This window comes from Idiotropiscis lumnitzeri, chromosome 19, assembly GCF_059441095.1.
Source record: "Idiotropiscis lumnitzeri isolate Australia: NSW breed Sydney's pygmy pipehorse chromosome 19, RoL_Ilum_1.0, whole genome shotgun sequence".
NCBI lineage: Eukaryota > Metazoa > Chordata > Actinopteri > Syngnathiformes > Syngnathidae > Idiotropiscis > Idiotropiscis lumnitzeri.
In genome coordinates this window covers 11464847-11484562 of record NC_142409.1, presented here as the reverse complement: position 1 = coordinate 11484562, position 19716 = coordinate 11464847, and the positions used below count along the sequence as shown (strand labels likewise).

At 49.9% G+C, this 19716-nt stretch overlaps 3 protein-coding genes across 4 annotated transcripts in view; 1 reads left to right on the top strand and 2 right to left on the bottom strand.

Annotated features, from left to right (window-relative positions):
• Positions 1 to 16005, bottom strand: part of LOC148318571 (cullin-1) — a 114686-nt gene extending 98681 nt beyond the window's left edge. The window contains exons 1-22 of one of the 2 annotated variants that reach the window (XM_088283322.1): positions 15785 to 16005; positions 13744 to 14110; positions 13479 to 13653; positions 13233 to 13400; positions 12985 to 13035; positions 12825 to 12915; positions 12567 to 12730; positions 12340 to 12502; positions 12077 to 12207; positions 11898 to 12005; positions 11683 to 11789; positions 11496 to 11544; positions 11298 to 11429; positions 11105 to 11222; positions 10823 to 10899; positions 10640 to 10758; positions 10439 to 10544; positions 10243 to 10290; positions 10080 to 10162; positions 9891 to 9996; positions 9622 to 9735; positions 9448 to 9544 (exon numbers count right to left, since the gene is read on the bottom strand). In XM_088283322.1, the coding sequence (XP_088139448.1) occupies positions 9464 to 9544; positions 9622 to 9735; positions 9891 to 9996; positions 10080 to 10162; positions 10243 to 10290; positions 10439 to 10544; positions 10640 to 10758; positions 10823 to 10899; positions 11105 to 11222; positions 11298 to 11429; positions 11496 to 11544; positions 11683 to 11789; positions 11898 to 12005; positions 12077 to 12207; positions 12340 to 12502; positions 12567 to 12730; positions 12825 to 12915; positions 12985 to 13035; positions 13233 to 13400; positions 13479 to 13653; positions 13744 to 13883 (2331 nt within the window). In that variant the 5' untranslated portion in view covers positions 13884 to 14110; positions 15785 to 16005 and the 3' untranslated portion in view covers positions 9448 to 9463. Of the gene's footprint in view, positions 1 to 8987; positions 9545 to 9621; positions 9736 to 9890; positions 9997 to 10079; positions 10163 to 10242; positions 10291 to 10438; positions 10545 to 10639; positions 10759 to 10822; positions 10900 to 11104; positions 11223 to 11297; positions 11430 to 11495; positions 11545 to 11682; positions 11790 to 11897; positions 12006 to 12076; positions 12208 to 12339; positions 12503 to 12566; positions 12731 to 12824; positions 12916 to 12984; positions 13036 to 13232; positions 13401 to 13478; positions 13654 to 13743; positions 14111 to 15784 lie in introns of those variants that run through there. The other variant, XM_088283321.1, reaches the window with a different exon arrangement.
• ezh2 (enhancer of zeste 2 polycomb repressive complex 2 subunit) lies at positions 616 to 7197 on the top strand. Its single transcript, XM_088283440.1, has 19 exons — positions 616 to 1097; positions 1992 to 2115; positions 2217 to 2345; positions 2740 to 2859; positions 3129 to 3249; positions 3322 to 3486; positions 3786 to 3891; positions 4141 to 4304; positions 4416 to 4513; positions 4645 to 4840; positions 5026 to 5192; positions 5290 to 5425; positions 5506 to 5631; positions 5730 to 5908; positions 6009 to 6104; positions 6168 to 6249; positions 6353 to 6433; positions 6650 to 6734; positions 6971 to 7197. Exons 2-19 carry the CDS (start codon positions 1999 to 2001, stop codon positions 7029 to 7031), a joined length of 2229 nt encoding a protein of 742 aa, XP_088139566.1. The 5' UTR covers positions 616 to 1097; positions 1992 to 1998; the 3' UTR covers positions 7032 to 7197.
• Positions 16006 to 16874: 869 nt separating the features above from the next.
• On the bottom strand, positions 16875 to 19320 carry LOC148318570 (uncharacterized). Its single transcript, XM_088283331.1, has 4 exons — positions 18316 to 19320; positions 17803 to 17861; positions 17578 to 17661; positions 16875 to 17381 (listed from the first exon to the last, which is right to left on the bottom strand). Exons 1-4 carry the CDS (start codon positions 18702 to 18704, stop codon positions 17299 to 17301), a joined length of 615 nt encoding a protein of 204 aa, XP_088139457.1. The 5' UTR covers positions 18705 to 19320; the 3' UTR covers positions 16875 to 17298.
• Between the last annotated feature and the right edge of the window lie 396 nt (positions 19321 to 19716).

The following is a 19716-nucleotide window of genomic DNA, read 5'->3' as shown; positions in this document are numbered from 1 at the left end:
AAGGCGCGGCCCCTCATCCGTACAATTATTAACAAAGGTGAAGCCGCTTGCGAGATGATGGTTATGTTTCTTCGTGAGGAGGACCCCTACAATGCCGATAATCTTGGTTTGGTGTGAACAAAGCTGGCGCAAGGGGCCGTATTTGGACCCACATGCACTAATTGGAAAACTTGCTGCTTTATTTGAATCTGCAGTTGCCAAATCTAGCGACAATGATAATTAGAATTAAAAAGGTAAACATGAATGGATCGTAGTGTGCACATGTCGCGTACACGTGAAGGCAGCATTCTAACAACCAATGAGCGTCTTGTGGGGGCGGGGTCAGATAAACTTGGCGACCCTCATCAAATGTCATCGTTTGACAGGATGAAATCAAGTGTGTCGGGCGGCAAACAATCCAAACTATATTAAATGACACGTGCATACAATGTCCTCTTATTAAAGCAATAAAGTCGTTTCAAGAATGTCACGCCGTCAAATTGAATAGACGGTTGCAGTTTAATCAAGTGAGAGGTGTCCAAGTCATTGGCGAAGCGGTTTGCCATTGAAATTAGCTTTTTATGGTCAGTGTTTTTTGTGCCTTTTTTATTTTATTTTTCGCGTCTTCGATGGAACAAAGGGAACGTGTCCACATGTACCCCGCCACAGGCCTCCAGTCGGTCGTGATCTTCCATTGGCTGACACCCTGATACTAACGGCCTAACGTATCATACGACACTCAGCTAGCCTTATGTCGACGCCTGTGATTGGTCCAACCGTTTGGCGCCTCTTGAATCGGCCACAGCGGTAGTGGGAAAATAGAACGACTTCAGTCGTCCGCACAGCGACGCTTGTGAACCGTATTGCATTGAGTCGCCGTCGCGGTCGAGTGGAAGTTGAGCCCCGGCGTCCACTGGAATTTCTAGCGGCAAACGTCAGACGACTTTTGTGAAGCAAAGTCATTGTCGTGCGGCCAAAGGCTTCGTTTTCTTCGGTTAGCTAACTGCGCTAGTCGCCGAGCTAGCGCGCTGCTAGCAGCTGCTCCGCACACAAAGGGCGACTTGGTCGCCGAGTTGGCAGCGCACTTTTGGATGAAGACAAAGGAACGAACCGCACAGGCAAGGCCGAGCGGCTCCATTCGCCCGCTTGTCTCACCTTTCGAATGCAGCGAGTTTTTCTTTCTTCCTAGTTAGTTTTTGTCCCCTGTCGAATGTGTTGGGGAACTTACGCGCTAGCTAGCCCAGCCAAATGGGCTTTTCCTGTCCGGTCGCGATTTGGTGTCGAAACTTCTGCAACTGCTTTCTTGGCAAAGTCGACCAGTCTCGTGTATGCAATGACAACAATCTGGATAAGTTGCCATATGGATTCATTTATCCTACCAAGTCACAACTTTAGCACCATTCAAGTGAATATGTGTCCAAACGGTTACCAATGAAACACCACTTTTGAGAGCACGCTCATCTCATTTGTTGTAGTTGTATTTTAAAGCTAGTCAAGTTTTGAATTGAGATAGGTACGATGTTTTCCTGTCAGGAGTTGACCCTCGCAAAGTCACCAAATCAGTGACTTTTGTCCACACAAATGGCGTCCAACCTGTAAGACGCAGGTACACACCAATAGACTAATAAACGATTCCAAAACTCAATCGACTAAACAAGTTTTAACTTCTTAGCCTTTATACTATGTGCCAGTGTGTGCACTTTCATAACATTTCTTGCCATAAATGTAAATATATTCAAATCATGGGCAATTGACTTCAAATAGCTGATGCCGCTGCTGTTTCCTGTTAACCTTTTTCACTGACATTGGGGCAAATTCCTTGGCTTGCACTGAAACTTTGCCGTCAGGAAGTTGCATCGTAGACGACGTGTGGGTGTACGTGCATTGTTTCATGGTTGACTTCCAGATCATAACATGCACATTTGAAGCTTTGTTCTGTGAAATCCGATACGTCACATCAGCTGACGCACCGAAAGCCTGTTTGTGACGGTCCACCTTGTGTGCGGCCGCAGTGTGATCATGGTGCTGACTGGCAAGCGTTCAGAGAAAGGCCCCGCCCGCTGGAAGAGGAGAGTCAAGTCTGAGTACATGAGGCTGCGCCAACTCAAGCGCTTCAGGCGGGCCGACGAGGTCAAGGTTCGTGCGCCTCATCGTCCCGCCCTCAAGTCGAATCAAGTGACCGGCAACGCGGTGCCCATTCGTCTATGTCCGCTGACTTTCTCCTTGGATCTTTTCAGAGCATGTTCAACAGCAACCGCCAGAAGATCCTGGAGCGCACCGACATCTTGAACCAGGAGTGGAAGACGCGGCGCATCCAGCCCGTCCACATCATGACATCTGTCGGCTCACTCAGAGGCACGCGAGAGGTCAGTGCCTATAATAATAATCGACAACCACTATTAATCAATTATAAAAAAAAAAGTTGTTAATTTGTTTTATAATCGATCAATTGTTGCACTTCTAGTTTGGAGACAATAGGTTAGGGGGAATAATTCTGTGTTGTGAAAGAGATTCGCCACCGCTGACCTGAAATGAAACCACGGCAACAATTTGATAGGGTTGCCATTTTTAAGATGGAAAAAAAAATTATTCCCTTCATAGAATAAAAAAAATAAAATGGAATGAAATTAGGCTGATGAGGTCGCAAAAAAAACAAAACAAGTTCTGACATTGTTTACTCATGGCGGCGTTCAGGAACGTTTGGCCTTTTGCCACTCGGAAAAAGTCTCAAAGTTGCGCTTTCACTTTGCTTGCGTGCAGTGCACCGTGGACAGCGGCTTCTCCGAGTTCCCCCGCCAGGTCATCCCCCTGAAGACCCTCAACGCCGTGGCCTCCATCCCCGTTATGTACTCGTGGTCGCCGCTGCAGCAAAACTTCATGGTCAGCGAAACTTCTTTTAATGTCTCTTTGAACTCACAAACCGGATATTCACAGTCCAAGTCGCTTGAGCTGGAATATCTCGCAACTCACAATCAAAGGCTTATAAAATGTCAAATTAACTTCAGCCGTGTCGGGTGATGCGCATTTTAGTTTGATCCTGAAAGTTCACCAAAAAGCTCAACGCTGCAGAATGTGATAAGAAACGAGAGGCGGCCATCGAGGTGGCCCTTCCAATGCGTGTGAATTAAACGTGTCTGTCGGCGTCTCAGGTGGAGGATGAGACTGTGCTCTATAACATCCCCTACATGGGAGACGAGATCCTGGACCAGGATGGCACGTTCATCGAGGAGCTGATCAAGAACTATGACGGAAAAGTCCACGGAGACCGAGGTGAGCATGCCGGGGTCTGCGCGTGGCGCGGCGGGAAGTGGAAGGGTTGACGAGAGTTTGTGCGCGTTGCAGAGTGCGGCTTCATCAACGACGAGATCTTCGTGGAGTTGGTCAGCTCGCTGGCGCAGTACAGCGACAACGAGGAAGAGGAGGAGGAAGAGGCTGACTTCAAGATGGAGAAGATGGACGCCATGTCCGACGGCCGGGAGCACTCGGACGAAGCGCACATCAACGAAGGTGACGTGTGCGTGTGCTCGCTTCGCATCTCCGATGGATGCTTTCTATGCGTGGTGGTACCTTGACTTACGAGCGCCCCAACTTACAAGTTTTGCACTGCCAGTCGGGTCTGAAACGGGTCGCGTTCGACCAGCTTAAAAATGAAACGTCAGCAATATTTCTGGGCAAAAAAGAGCCGTGATATGAACAAAATGTCGCACCCTGACTGACAAACAAGGAAGTGCCTCAAAATGCCATTTGCGAGGTATCGCTGTAGCAAAATGTATTAAATCCGTTGTTGTGGTTATGATGGTGTCCAGGCCGAGCCAATGATGACTGCAGCAAGAAGTTTCCGTCGGACAAGATCTTTGAAGCCATCTCTGCCATGTTCCCTGACAAAGGTTCCACGGAGGAGCTGAAAGAGAAGTATGAACTCTGACAACTTGTCCAAGCAGCTCAAAGCAACAGGAAGGCATTTTGCAAAGCCACACTGCCCCCTGCTGGTCTTTTATTGCTATTGCTGGCACCTAAAGTCTAAATTCTTTATTCTTCTGAGATTATAACTTTTTATCTTAAAGTATGACTGCTCTCATTATTATCATTTATTATAATATTCTTTTTAATATTTAAGGGCCACGTGGTGTGTGTGTGTGTGTGTGCGCGCGCGCGTGTTAGGTACAAGGAGTTAACGCAGCAGCAGCTTCCTGGCGCGTTGCCTCCCGAATGCACGCCAAACATCGACGGTCCTAACGCTCGCTCGGTGCAGCGCGAGCAGAGCCTGCACTCGTTCCACACGCTCTTCTGCAGACGCTGCTTCAAATACGACTGCTTCCTCCACCGTGAGTGTCCGAAGCGCGGAGGCGTTGACGGAAACAGAAATGCTCCGGTCTGGAGCAGATAGTTGAAACGTCTTTGGAGTTGGTTGCCACTCAGGCTTTGTTCTCCTCCAGCGTTCCACGCCACGCCCAACACGTACAAACGCAAGAATCTGGAGAACCTGGAGGACAGCAAGCCCTGCGGCGTGGACTGTTACATGAACCTGCTGCAGGTGAGCACACCACACGTCGTTTAGGCCGTCTTTGGAAGAGAGGGGGGACTACATACACAAAAAAAATGAATTTGATGTGGCAATTTTTTTATTGTAAGCCCTCCACTCGTCTCACGTGGACTTTGTTTCAGGACGCCGTGGGTGCAGCGGAGCGCGCCAAGACGCCCTCTAAGCGCACGACGGGGCGTCGCCGTGGACGCGTGCCCAACAGCAACAGCCGACCCGGAACGCCCAACGCCGCCGAAGCTAAAGACACGGACAGCGAACGCGAGGGCGGCAAAGACGACGACGATGACAAGAAGGACGACAACAGCGGCAGCAGCTCAGGTCGCATTAGCGTTGCCCCGACACTAACGTCAACATGATGATCACGTCGTGAGAATGAACAGAATAGACTACTTTGACTCAACCTTTGACGTTCGATGAGATTAAGAATCATCTATCCGTTTAGATTTCATGAAGTCTCGTTTGGGTTGCCGGTCAAGTAAGTCAGCCTGGTGTGTGCCTTGCAGAGAGCAACTCTCGCTGTCAGACACCCGTTAAACTCAAACTGAAGCTTCCTGCCGAGGCACTGGAGTGGAGCGGCGCCGACGCGTCGCTCTTCCGCGTTCTCATCGGGACGTACTACGACAACTACTGCGCCATCGCCAGACTCATCGGAACCAAGACGTGTCGACAGGTGAGCGCACGCGTGCACATAAAAAAAAACAAAAAAACAATTTGATTCCTTGCGTCCACTTTTGCTCCACTTCACCGCGCCCGCTGCCGTTTGTCAGGTGTACGAGTTCCGGGTGAAAGAGTCGAGCATCATCTCGCGCGCTCCCGCTGAAGACGAGGACACGCCCCCCAGGAAGAAGAAGAGGAAGCATCGACTTTGGGCCACGCACTGCAGGAAGATCCAGCTCAAGAAAGGTCGGGGTTCAGCCCGTGCGCCCAAATCACGGCTCATGAGATGAATGACGAGCTCTGTGTGTGGCCCCGCCCCCCTGCAGATGGCTCGTCCAATCACGTGTACAACTACCAGCCGTGTGACCATCCCCGACAGCCTTGCGACTCGTCTTGTCCGTGCGTCACCGCCCAGAACTTCTGTGAGAAATTCTGCCAATGCAGCTCTGAGTGTAAGAAGGAAATTCACATGACACCATCGCACGTCACGTGACCGCGATCATGTCACGACATGCGAGTCACACGACCGCCACGGCCTTCCGTTTCGCAGGCCAGAACCGATTCCCGGGCTGCCGCTGCAAAGCTCAGTGTAACACCAAGCAGTGCCCGTGCTACCTGGCCGTTAGGGAGTGCGACCCCGACCTTTGCCTGACCTGCGGCGCCGCCGAGCACTGGGACAGCAAGAACGTCTCGTGCAAGAACTGCTCCATCCAGAGAGGCGCCAAGAAGGTGAGCTGATATTTTGGAGTGCTGTTGGAATGTCATTCATCGTTTCAGACTCCCAAATCACTCGCTTGTGTTCTTACCTTTGTCCTCCTCTCCCGTCTAGCACCTCCTGCTGGCGCCATCCGACGTGGCGGGTTGGGGCATCTTCATCAAGGAGCCGGTCCAGAAGAACGAGTTTATCTCAGAATACTGCGGCGAGGTAGGAACGCCCGTCCGAGCGGTTGTGCGCTAATGCTAACGTGGTAGCACACGTCCTTTTCAGATCATCTCCCAAGATGAAGCGGACCGCCGAGGCAAAGTCTACGACAAATACATGTGCAGCTTCCTCTTCAACCTCAACAACGGTAACGGTCACGTGACGCGCACGTCGTGGTGAGCTGCCCTTTTTTGCTGATGTCATCAGTTTGTGCTTTTTTTTTTTCTTTTTTTTTTGGTGATCCCCGTCAGACTTTGTCGTTGACGCCACCCGTAAAGGCAACAAGATCCGATTCGCCAACCACTCCGTCAACCCAAACTGCTACGCCAAAGGTCAGAACGCTCGCACGCACACTCATTGTGCAACAACGCGAAGGTTGGCTGTTGAGGAGAAAAATGTCATTCCGATTCCCTTTTCCATGCTGCATATCACTTCACTCCTCTTTGGGTGAAGGAATGAATCACAAGCCTCATCGTTAGCGTGTGGCGTGGCATGCTGAGTGTTAATAGTGCGTGTGAAGGTGCTGACGGGCGCAAATGTGTCTTCAGTGATGATGGTGAACGGCGACCACAGAATCGGCATCTTCGCCAAGCGCGCCATTCAAACGGGAGAGGAGCTCTTCTTCGACTACAGGTACGCCCGCGCAAATTTCATATTTTGACTTAAGAGGGCCCTAACTCGAGTCGTCGTCTGCTTGATTTGTGTTATTTTTCTTTTGTTTGTGTTGTGTTATGAGCAAAAAAAAAAATGTAACAAGATTACCTTTATGGAGTGTTTGTTAAATGATCGATTGAGTTACAAGCTTGGTCCTGGAACAAATTGAACTCTCAGGTCAAGGTCGTGAAGAATTGCTGCGTTTGTCTTTTCAGGTACAGTCAAGCGGACGCTCTCAAGTATGTCGGCATCGAGCGCGAGATGGAGCTTGCCTGACCACGTTGGCGGCGCACAACAAAGCGTGTGTGCTCACCAACTACCTTCACGACGACCGTCAGCTTGTCAAAAAAAAAAAAAAAACATTTCAGGAAGATTTGAAGCATCTTTTTGTTCGGTTGAAGGCGCGAACTTGGTATGTTTGTTGTGTTTTTGCAATTTTCAAGTTTTACAAACGAGTACCATCACTCGAACCTTCAGGGACCAGTCGGCAGCGGCAAGCTTGTGTCGTTTGCGCGCACGTCACTCGCCGCGCTCATGGCGTCGGCAACGTTTCGCCTTGTTGCGATTGTGGCATCTTTGGCCGGACGGCAATTTCTTGACCGTGACGTCTGCCGATGCGTGGAGCAAGCGACAAGACGATAGTAAACAAACTTTTGAAGATCAAACCAAACGGCATGAAAACATCGCTTTCCGCATTCAATCCTTGCTAAGGAGATTACTAGTATGACACCCGTCTACTAGTTGTCTTACTAGTAACACATTGCCGATATTTATCAATGAGGTTTGATTGCCTTCTAGTAGGCCAAAAGTTGAATTACTTTGAAGAAGTGGGGTGGGGGGATTACAAGACACACGGTGGTTCTACTTGCGCACGGACAGTTACTAGTAGCTTCATGGACAGTCCAGCACTAGTAGAAAATGGAATAAATGCTGTGCTATGCTTTCACAAGTTGGATATTTTGTAGCCATGTGACTCACTGCCATAGAATCCAAAACGCGTTTGACGCGGGTTTTTTTACTTTTTTTTTTTCCTGACGTGAATGTCGGCGCTTGCGCCTGGTGACTCTGGCGCAAGCGCCTGATCCACTTCCTGCTGTAATAACAAAATGAAAGAAAACAAAAATGTCAGTGACGTCACAATGTGCTGGGATGAGCTCTCCTGTTTACAAATCAAAAGTGCTGCTCGACAGCCAATCAGCAGCGAGCACTCAGGCGTCTCTTTGGACTGTTTTCCTATTTTTCCATTTTCCCACTTGTGGGGAAGAAAAACAAAAACGGTGCTGAATTTGTTTACACGGATTTAGTTTTTATGGCTGCACAATAAACTCAAAAGTGCTCCTTTGCTTTGTCTTTTATTTTTTTTGCGCATTTTCTCGCATGAAATGAGAAGTATGATGCGTGTAGAGTTTGAGGCCGATTAAAATAACCGAAGAAAGGAATACTGCAAATGAATCTAAAGGCGATGGAGGGAAGCAGTGACCTAAGTCGCCTTGCTCGCATGCCAACACCATGCAACATATAAAAAAAATGACCATGTATAGTAAGGCGGTTTTCTATATTAAATTTATAGTTAGATAAAATATTGTCTGGGTATTTGTTTATTCTTAATATGCAACGAAGATAGACTTCAAGCCGGGTTTTGAACCATAAACCTCTTGATCACCATTTAAGGTTCAAGCGGGTGAGCTGAAGCTTTGCACTCAAAATATCTGGTAACATTTAATTTGTAAGGATGTCTTGCTCAATTTAAAGTTTGCTCCAGGATTCGAACCCTGCTCAAAAAGGTAGTACTCCAATTTCTGCTGATCAACTGAGTTCTCAAAATAGTTTTTTTTCATTTTTAGATTTTTAAAAAAAAAATTGTTTTGAGAATTTTTAATTTTTTTTTTAAATATTTTTTTATTTATTATTAAAGAAATGACCATGCATATTAAGACATTTTTTTCAAGAGGACCATGTTTTAAAAAAAAAAAACACCCCACTATACATGGTTGTCTTGAAAAAAGATGACCAGGAAAAGTGGCTTTTTTTTTTTTAGACAATCAAAAATGCCCTTCTATACATGGTTGACTTTATTATTAAACACCACCAAATATGGAGTTAAAAAAAAAAAAAGACTACATATAAGGCCTTAAAAAAAAATACACCTTACTATACGTGGCTCTTTAAAAAAAAGAAAAAGAAAAAAAAAGGACCTCAATCATGCCTTGGCTGCAATAAAAAGTCAGGGCATGTTTACGAAACCTTTTAGTCGTTTATTTGTCACACATTTAGAAAATGAAGCCCACTATACAAATGTCCTCCTGCGCGAGAGAAGCGGCGACATGCAGAAACCTTTGGATATGGCTCTCTGATTGGCTGAAGGCTTGCCTTGAGAACAACGAGGCGTTCTTCCTCTTAGACTCTGCGCATATTTACAACGTGCGCGGGTTGGTGGGGGAGCGTGTTAAGTTCCTTCATGACTGGCGGGAGAGCGCAGAGGTTCGAGTTCAGCCTCCAGTTGGCGGCTAGATGCTCAGCAGCTCCGGTGTGCCGCGCGCGCACACACACAGACACACACACACACACACACACATTTCCGCCGCAAGTCATGAGCCACGCTTTGTTTCTCACAGAAGAAAAAAAAAAAAAACACATAAAAATAAAACTGAGGCCATGTGGGGGTTGGGGGGCGTGTGTGTGCGTGTGTGTGCGAGTGTCTTGTGGTCTCATGCCAGGTAGCTGTACGTGTCTTTCTCTCCGTCCACCCGCTCCAGGTATTCCTTCTCGATCAGGATGTCGATGCATTTCTGTCCACAAGGGGGAGATGGCTGTCAGCGGTGTTTATATTTACCGCACCGCGGGATGCCATGCGGGCGTCGAGCACCTTGATGACGGGCACGCGAGGTTTGAAGCGAGACGACAGCTGGTTGAGGACCTCGGCTAGCAGCTGCTGATGCTTCAGCACCTTGCGCATCTTCATGATGCGGACGATGGCCGCCTGCGCACATGCACATGGAAACAAATTAACACACAGGCGCAAACATATGTGAACCACACACGCATGCACGCACACAAAATCAAGTGCACGCACACACAAAGCATGACTGGTATGATCGCGACCAAGTTCGACAATGTGTGTGTTCGTGTGCTGACCTGAATGAGAAGCTTGCGGTCCTCTTCGATGTTCTTGTGTGTCGTTTCCTGTTCTTGCTTCTGCTCCGTCTTCATGGGCACGTTAATGTTGACGCGCAACTTTTTACTACACGAATACACACACACACACGTCAGAAAAGATGGCGGCAGTGGCCGAGCAGGAAGCGGCAGTGCGGGAAGAAGTCGGACTTTTTGTATCCCAGGAAGAGTTTGATGACGGTGTCCGGTTTGAAGTCCACCTCGTCCACGTTGGCGTTCTCGTCCTCCAGAACCTGCCGCAAAGACGGACGCAGGTGAGCGCACGCCGTGCTTATACGAGCGAGCGAGAGTGACGAGCGCTGGCTCGACTCACCAATAGTTTGGACTTCAACAAGATCTGCAGAACTTGAATGAGGATGTCCTGGAAAAGAAAAAGAAGAGCCTTGAAACGTTTGCAGCGCATCCGTCCCGTGAAAATGTGGACATGTGACAATGTTGTTCCCGCCCACAAATGACTTCCGCTTCCCAAATCATGCATTTTAAAAAGCAATCTTAAGGTCATAGGTCACCGTTTTGATCTGCGTGCTGTCCGAGAGCTGCTGCACGCTGTAGCTGTCCTCCGTGTTGTACTGCAGCAGGATGGCCATCTGGAAGGTGGACGCCTGCAGCGTGTACCTACGACACAGCGGGACGTCATGATGTTCTGTCGGGCAACGGCGAAGGCGTCGACGGCGAAGACGACGACGGCGAAGACGACGACGGCGACAGACCTGTTCTTGAAGCAGTTGGCCACCAGCTCGCCTTTGGACAGGTGGTAGAGCCACGTCAATTTCCTGCCGCTGTGTCTGCTGGCGTAGAACGCCGTGAAGCGCTGGTAGCTTCTCTCCAGCTAAACACAAACACGCGCGTCAGTCAGGAAATCAGCGGGCCAATCGCCCGATGTGCGCGTTTACCTCGGAGGGGAGCGCAAAGGTACACGACTGCTGGAAAGGCCAAGAGCCAGAACTCAGAACCTGAATACTGAAGTCCACTGAAAAACACAACACACACTTTGTCCTCAGCGATTAATTCATTCATCAGCAACTCATCGCTGAACAATTATTTTCATAAGCAAATTCTCAACAGTAAATGCGGTCAAATTTCTGCCAGCCTCCGTGAAAGCAGCAACAACAGAAGACTCAATTTTGCAAATGTGCGACGGCGGCAGCGAGCGCGTCTGCGCGTGCGTGACTGACAATCGAGAGGTTCCGAGTTGGTGAGGTGTTTCTTGAACTGCTCGTTGAGGTCCTTGCTGACGCCGATGTCCTGGAACATCCGCTGAAGTTTGGACGTGTACTCAAAGCCGCACGCTTGCTGCAAAAGCACAAAAAGCGCCGTGAGGAAGAGGAGGAGCAAGAGGGGGACAAAATGGCCGCCGCGCGTCGGCACCTTGAGTTTGGAGATCATGCTGGCCTCGGCGTCGTCGCTGGCGCTGTTCTGGTGCACCAAACGCTTGGCCAGCATCTTGGCGTAAAACTTCTGGAAGACGTCCTTGTCCTCGATGTACTTGAAGACGACCATCTGCGAGACGCGACAGGACGGACGCGTTTTTGGAAAGGCCGGCAAACGGCGGCGCGGCGGCCTTACCACTTGGTTCAGCGTGTCCTCCAGCTCCGCCTCTTCGGGGTTCTTGGAGCTGACGACGGCGACAAGGCAGAAAGAAAAACAAGGAAAAAAATGGCGACAAAACGTTAGACGCACAAAAAGAAAAGTGGAGAAAAAAATGCAGAGGGGACGCGTGCCAAGAAAAGAGCGGCGAGCGGCATCGACTCACCTCTTCTTGAGCAGCGAGTCGCAATATCTGGCGAGCAGCTCGGGCGACTTGCTGGACGACTGCGCCATCCTGGTGACGGCGTTGTTGTTGATGAAGCGGCCGCACGCCTGACGGGAGCAAAAAAGGCGGCACAAGACGCATCATCCGTCAATCGCGCCATCCATCCCGCTGAACGACCCGACCAACGATCGCTCGCCGGCGCCGGCCCGACTGACCTTGTCCAGCGCCGCCACGAAGCCGGCGTCGTTGTTGAAGGCCGACATGACCAAGGCGTTGTACTTCTTGTGCACGTCCAGCGTGGTCTGCACGTACACTTTGGGGTCCTGAACAACAACGACACGCGTGAGCGCGGGCGACCGTCGGCTCGACGCGTCGCAGACGTGCGCCGTCGTACGTTGAGCGCCGCCTCGCCGCACTTCTCGATGGCGGCCAGGCCTTGGTTGTGGATGTGAGTCTCCAGAAGCTTCTTCAGCTCGCCCAGGCCGTCCGTGATGCGGGACACCAAGTTGTACATGCGCCCGAGGTCTGACACAGACAGCACGCGGGTCGTCATCGTCACGCAAACGTGAGAACATAAAACAGGACAATGCAGAAAAAAAAATAAATAAAAATGGCACAGACAGGCGGGCGACAATCTTTTGCTCCCTCGCGGCTTACCTTCATTCTTGTCGGCGTCCAGAAGGTTCTGGAACTCGGTGTGAAAGATCTCCAGGTGCTTCTCGATGAGGACCTGCTCGCACTTCCTGGCCAGCTCGTCCTGCGTGGACTCGTGAAGGTACACCTGCACGCGCCGCTGCTCCTCCAGCAGCCGCGCCTCCGCCTGGCGTCAAACGGCACCGTGACGTCATCGGCGTGGATGCGTCGCAAGCGTGCGTGCGTGCTACCTTCTTCATGTACTCGGTGACCGGGTTCTGCTGCAGGAACTCGGTGCTCTCGCGCGTGTAGAAGCGTTCCGTGTCGGTCAGGAACTGGCACTCAAAGTATTCCTTGTAGACGGACAGCGTGGGCCCTTTGGCGAAGGCGTCCTCCTCGTTCAGGCCGAGCTCCACTAAAGGGGGGGCGAGAGCGCCGTTAGTATTCGCAGGAGTTCGCGACGTTAGGTAACGAGCGCAAGTGCTCGAGGACGGCGCCTTGCGACCCACCGTAAGACTGGACCACGCCGCTGATGAGGCGCGTGTTGATGGTCTCGCCGTTTCTCTCGCGCTCGATGAGCTTCAGCACAGCGTTTGTTACCTGCGACACAAATTTCAAGTTGGAATGAAGAGCATGAGAAGCGAGCAGCTGAGGTCAAAACGCGCGCACCTGTTTATTGAGGGGTCGGAACAAACACTCCCTCCAGGTGACCAGGGCCAGCTGCAAACAACAAAACAAGCGTTGAGGTGGTTTGATGAGCAGACGATTTTCCATTTGTGATGATTTGAGGTGAGGAAATGACAAATGATTAGGAACGCGTTCATCATCGCACGACGGACGTTTGTCAACAGTGGGCGTTACGGCCTTAGTACGGAGGGGGGCGGAAAATTACAATAAAAAAGGTTGTCGCTTCTGACCGAGTAGATCTCGTAGATGCCCTTGCGTCCCTCGTCGCACTCCCGTCGGACCCAGTGGCGGTTGAGGTAGGCACAGATCCCGTTGAGGACTTTACTGGAGAAGCGGTAATCCTCCCACTGCTGCGTGTAGAACTTGAGCACGCACTCGTCCATGAGGTCTTCTCCGTCCTGCCGCCCAACACCAGAGACGCACGTGGCGTTGCCAGCGCTGACCATCGGTGCGGCAAACGCGTGACGCCGACTCACCTTGAGCAGGCTGGTCAGGTAGTTCTTTAAGAACTCCTTGAGCCTCTTGTAGAGCTCCAGGCCCACGAACTGGGCTCCGCCCGGAGTGGTGGACTTTTTGGAGGGCTTACTGGGGGGCACTGAGCCCCGGCCCTGGCTGGACTGGTGCACGCTGGTGCAGTAGTTGTACACGTGCCTGACGGGCGGCGTTAAGGAAATGCGGGGCATCAGAGAGAGAGAGAGAACCAAAACCAGAACCAGAAAGCGACAGACGGGTGGCGGATACGTGTAGAGTTCCATGTATCTGGACTTGGCCATGCTCTGCCTGGTGTAGACCTGCTGGATGCCGGCCCGCAGGTCGTCCCAGATCTGGTCCAGGCCGATCTGCTTGAGGCCGTGCGGGTTCTGGGTCCGGTTGGACGACATGGCGGCGGCGGCGGCGGCTCGTGCCGACGCGTCCCTGGCGCTGCTGCCGGGCGTCGGGGCCGGTCTCCTGCGACGATGCGGGCGGGGCGACGCGCGGCTCTCAGAGTGCGCACTCCATCGGGGAGCGGCGTCGGCGTCGGGATGGAGCGGAGCGGAGCGGCCGCTGTGCACGGGCAGGTGGCGCTGTGTGCCGCTCCTACAGCCCAAAGCGCTCGTCACCAGCACACCTGGGAAGACAAACGGTCAATTGACGGGACTTTGGCGAGGCCGAGGCCCATTCTGATATTTGGCAGGATTAAAGTTTTATGTCATTAAACTGCGAGAAGATGCAAGGAAAAAAACAAAACAGTGCAGCAAAAGACCTTTAAGTGGGCATTCAAGGAAGAAGTTCAAGAATGGAGTTTAAAAAAAAAGAGAGACAACTTGAAGGTTCAATTGACACCTTCAGAGAGCGCGCCTGAGTTTGGCGATGGACTTCACAAGCAAACGTCACGCAGCTAATTCCAGATTAGTCCACTAAAAGCCGCGTCAAGGCCACTTCCTCAATCCGGCATGAGCGAGCATGTGGACCAGCATCCAGTGAGGAGGACAAGCCAGGGAAGCTGCGGCCGTTACTGCGGCAACAAGGCAAGATGCTGGACCAGCCGCAATGATTGAAAATTGATTGACGGTGAAGTGATGAGACATTTTTGAGTTTAAAATATTTGGATGCCACCCACATGATAAACTTTTTTTCTTTTTTTTTTTTAAGATATTCCCTAGCACCCGTTCTGACTCAGTCAATGTAACAAAATGGGAGACTACTGAATTACGTCTTTGGGAGGAACATAAATGACAACTCTCACTTTCATTCCAAAAAGAAGCCAAGTGTGCTTGCTTCAATTGGTTTTAGCTGTCTGTCACCTCCTGTTGAGGTTTGCTGTCAAAGTGACACACAAAATAAAAGACATTTAAATATTGCATATTTAAAAAAAAAAAATACAAGCAAATGTCGTTTGTGTTTGGGGGCATTTGGAGAAGGTGACACTTCTTAAAAAAAATGTCAAACTTGACCGAACAGAACGCTTCAATTCTCTTGGAGTGTTTGAGGTGTCACTGTTAGATCAGATGCTGCCATCACTGCCAAACCAAACCGAGACATAAATATCTTTATACACACAAAAAAATCAGCTCTATCTCTCAGAGTGAAACGAAAAACCAATTCAACACCTGGTTGTGTCAAATGACTTCAAGACATTGAAAGCGATCATGTTTCATTGCTCAAGTCATTCTGTCATCATTTCAAATGAAAACAACGCAAGGTACTGTTTGGCCCAAATTGAAAAGCGGATCCAAATTGGAGCAAGTAAGGGAGATAGATGAGATGACAAAAATAATGATGATGATGATGATGATGATGGAGGTGCTAATGACATTCTTGTAGGTGTCCTGTCACGATCGCTGCGTTTTACCTCGCGCCGGGCGGGCGCCTCGTCCATCTGCTGCCATGTCAAACATTTCAAACGATTCGAAGCGAAAACCCAAAGTGGCATCGGAGAGTTTTCCCCAGTGAGCCTACTACGCCATCGTGCTAGCCGCTTAGCTGCTGGGCTAGCTCCATTAGCCACGTTAGCTTCGGACGAGCTGGCTTCGAGGACGCGATTGGAGCAAAAGCCGCATCACGATTCGTGCTGGCGCGGCCGTTTCGTCGCCTTCGGACCCGCCTCGGTCCATTTTGGTGTCCTAAAGCTGATCGTTTTGCGAGCTTGTGTTAGGTTTTAAAATGGCAGCCAGCCCCTCAATAATGAGTCAGGAAAACACACCGCTAGGCGTTAGCATTAGCTGGCAAACTCGCACCTGGCCGAATTGTCACATGGAAGTCAATAAATAAATAACAATAAGAGTCCAAAATGCGTCCTCACCATCCTTGTAGGCCGTGGCACTCAGTGTGTAATCGTGGTTTGTGGCAGTCCTGGCACTCGCGTCCTCTCGCCGCTGCTTCTGCTGTTGCTAACCCGCCGCTAATGCTGCTAAGTGCGGCGGCTAACTGCTGCTAAGTGCTAACTCGCTTTGCTTCGCACAAAGATCAGCTCAGCAAGCGCCGATTCATGCTGCCTTCGGGGACACTCGGAAATAGGACTGACGGAAACGCGAGCAAAAACCTGCCCGATAGTTCACGATTCGTAAACGATTAACTAACGACAGTCAGTGTTATTATTTTGCCATTTTTTCACTGTTCTACTCCTTCCAATTTTTTCCACCGATTCAAGCCATTCCAACTGAGTTGCCCAAATTCCCACTTTCCCCACGATAAAAACATTCACGTGAAGAGAGGTTAAACGTTCAACATAAAGTTCGTCCGATCTATCACATTCGACATTTCAACAGTTCACTTGCAGTGCCCCTCCAGCTCTTCAACATTCACAGGCAATTTCAACACAATATGCATTATAATTAATAATTGAAAAGGGAACTCACAAATATTCATTACAACCTGCTTTATTCTGATTTATATTTGGAGCAGAACCATATTTCACCAACAACACGATGTCAAATGCATAAATGTCTTCTGTCTTTTTAATTGTTCATAGTGGAAAAACAGCGCTGGTTCTTCGGAGGATTACGTGAACGCAGCATTTACGTCACACGATAGTGTTACGTTGGGACTACAACAATGGCCGCCATCGCACTGACTTTTCAGGCATGCGCATCGGACACTTCTTCGTACGCAGGTTCGAGTTTACAAAACGTAAACCTAAAGTCTGCGAGCAACAATTCACCATACTTAGATAATATACGATGGGTGTTCGATGCAAATAGTGAGATTTGTTCTTTGGGTCGCTCAAATGTCTCCGTACAAATCACGCAACACAAATTGCCAGTAACCGGGGCAACGTCGTAATAACTTTTGCGTAAAGCAGACCCGATTCTGACACGTTAGTGCAAGTTGAAAAACAGAGACTGCGAGTGGCAGAAACTGAGCTTGCGTAAAACAAGAGTCACAGAAACAAGTTGGGCAGCAGAAAATGAACATTTATTGACCACTAATGAGGTCGACACTGGAATTTAGGCGGCTGGAGACAAATATAGAGAAAAAGATTGTGGTCCAATCTTGGGCATTTTGAGATTGTGCAAGAAACATCTCGAAAAGCAACAGTCTGGTCATGGTCCCGCCTCTTATTCTGCTGTCATTCATGCATTATCACGCTTGACCTCCACAGCTGCTCAAATGTTTACGAATATGACAACAAAAGGTGCTTGTGGGGATTTTGCAATACGATTAGGGGGGGGGTTGGTGCCAGATCCTTTCGTCAAGCTTTTTCTTTGAAATACAGCTGCTGTTTTGTCATGTGCTGTCATCAGGTCAGCAGGAGAAATGAAGAAGACACGCCCACGGGGGGGGGAACACGCACGTCATCAGGACGCCTTGGTGACGTCACAGCGCTTTCTGCTTCCTCTTGGCTTGCATCATTTCCTGCTGCTGCTTCACTCTGACTTCCTCCAGACTCAAACAGCCCCCTTTGAACACACGCACACACGCACACGCACACACACACTCACACGCACACGCACACACACACTCACACGCACACACGCACGCACGCAAACACGCACACACGCACACACTTGAGATCTGTGAGGCAGACGTGCAAACCGCCAGTCCACCAAGCAGGCCAAAAGTGAAGAATGGAGCCAGGGTGTGCTTGGTCCTCACCGACGCTGCTGGGCTGGATGTTGACGTAGGCCATGGCTCGGCTCAGCCTCAGCTGCTCCAGAGCCGCCAGCTCCGCCTCCGCCTCTGCTCAGCCAATCGCACCAGGATGGATGCAAACAATTGTACATTCGCAAATACTGAACCTAAAATATGCGGGTGTCCATTGTACACCGCTTTCTTTCTTTAAGAATTCTGAGTGGACATGTCATGAATGTGTGGACTCACTTTTTTGGATGTCTCTTCTCTTCTTGGGATTCGGGGCGATGACAGTGAAGGATTTGTGGCTGAAAGACAAGAAAGGGGCAAAGATGACAAAACAACAAGACAAGAGGCTGGCCAGTAAGTGACATCACGTGAAGACAGGCCGCTTGGCTTGATCCAGATTAGAGTTGAGACCGCTCCAAATCAAAGCTCACAGCAGCTACAGGTGCCGAATGTTGTCACGTGACCACGAGCACACGTGGCGATTGCATTTGTGTTTTCTATCGCGCTTGAGCACAGGATGGGTCAGTTTTGGGTTAGCTAAAGCCTCGTAGAAAAACATGCTTTGTGGAATGTGGGAGGAACAGCTCTCGCAATAATGCAAACTCCACGAATGAAGATTAGACCACATCCCGGATTTGTGTCCACAAACTCCAAACCGTCAATCAAATCCACGTAATTTGCGGGCCCAAACATGCAGAAATGTTCTTCTTTAAGGAGCAGCAAGCTGGCAAACCTCTTTGGCCGCCGTCTCACCTGTGAATTGTTGACTCCCGGACACTGGCTCGCCCCCGCCGCCCCGGACACCCGGCGGCGTGCTCGGTCGCGGCCCGGTCGGGTCCGGTCCGGGCCGCAGTGGATTTGGACCTGCTGGGGCGTTCGCAGCCCGTTTGGGCGCCGCGCCCCCCCTTCTGCGCCGGTCGGGGGCAGCTGACCGCTCGGCTTTGGCGCGCGGGGGCTACTTGAAGGTTGCCACGTTTGGTCTTCTCCTCCGCCGCTTTGTGCTTGGTGGACTTTGATGAAAGCATCTTGCTCGACGCTAGTCCACAAATGTCACTTCCTCTGATGGGGACATCTTCTGCTCCAAAGTATTTCCTAAACTCAACGTTTCTCAAGTGTCGTGGTTGCCATGGAGATCCCACCATACCAACGCCACTCCAAGATGTGAGTGATTGAGCACAATTTCCGGTTAAAACCTTCAAAATAAAATAAGCCGGTTCTATGTGGAAAGTTTGGACCGGAGCTCAATTCAGCGTCCACGTCACGTGGTCAGTCACTCTCCATGAGGTGGTTTTGTTACCAGAAGAGCAGTCGGACCGTCGTTTGAACGTGACGCGATATCAGCTTCTTGTTTTTTTTTTCTTACTTTTATTTTGAAAGACAAATTTTTGGTTGCTGGCACCGTGTTGTTTAAGTCGAGAGTTTGACGAGGATGCCACAGCAAGTGGACGACGTCGCATTTTCGGATTTCGTGTCAAATCCTGTTAGTGTCACCCGAAGTGATTCTCTTGACAGAAAACATCCACGATAATGTAGTTATAAAACTACAATACGGCGCATTATGTACATGATGTGTATACACACTAATCTACCGTATGCAATTGAACACTTTATGTAAAAATGTTCAAAAACATGCATGGCAGGTTGACTAAACGCTCTAAATTGTCCTTCACAAGTGTGATTGTGAGCGCGAATGCCAAGCGACCAGTCCCGGGTGAACCCCGCCAATGCCCGACGACAGCTGAGGAGAAGCGGCTCAGCAAATAAGATGGGTGGATGTTTCAGGAAGACGCGCATCCTCGAGAAAAAAAAGTATTTTTTTAGTATAATTGTCGTTAGAACGCAACAATAAAATGTAAAGTGTCCGTCAGTTAATGTGTAGTAAATAAACAATAACTGTCAATAAAGTGCTTGATAAATTACATCATCAACGGGATAAATCAATTATGTCACTGAGATTCGATAATTTCCAGGATGGAACTGTGACGCGAAGATTTAGTTGTTTTATTTCCCTTTCTTTTATTAATTGTAAGCAGTCCTCCAAAGCTTTGTGTGGCGCTGTCTGGCTTTCACCGTCCCTGGAGCTAAAGCGGGCGGCCGACTCGCCGACGAGCTCAAAGGTGCGTTAAGTGGGCCTCGGGCCGGGCCGCATCTCAG

Excerpts from the sequence above, each read along its gene's own strand:
- ezh2 (XM_088283440.1), top strand. The coding sequence starts at position 1,999 with ATGGTGCTGACTGGCAAGCGTTCAGAGAAAGGCCCCGCCCGCTGGAAG. Across the intron at positions 2,116-2,216 it reads GGCGGGCCGACGAGGTCAAG|AGCATGTTCAACAGCAACCG; the intron begins GTTCGTGCGCCT and ends GGATCTTTTCAG. Across the intron at positions 6,735-6,970 it reads GAGCTCTTCTTCGACTACAG|GTACAGTCAAGCGGACGCTC; the intron begins GTACGCCCGCGC and ends TTGTCTTTTCAG.
- LOC148318570 (XM_088283331.1), bottom strand. The coding sequence starts at position 18,704 with ATGGTGGGATCTCCATGGCAACCACGACACTTGAGAAACGTTGAGTTT. Across the intron at positions 17,862-18,315 it reads CGGGAGTCAACAATTCACAG|CCACAAATCCTTCACTGTCA; the intron begins GTGAGACGGCGG and ends CTTGTCTTTCAG. Across the intron at positions 17,382-17,577 it reads CATCCAGCCCAGCAGCGTCG|GGGGCTGTTTGAGTCTGGAG; the intron begins GTGAGGACCAAG and ends GTGTGTTCAAAG.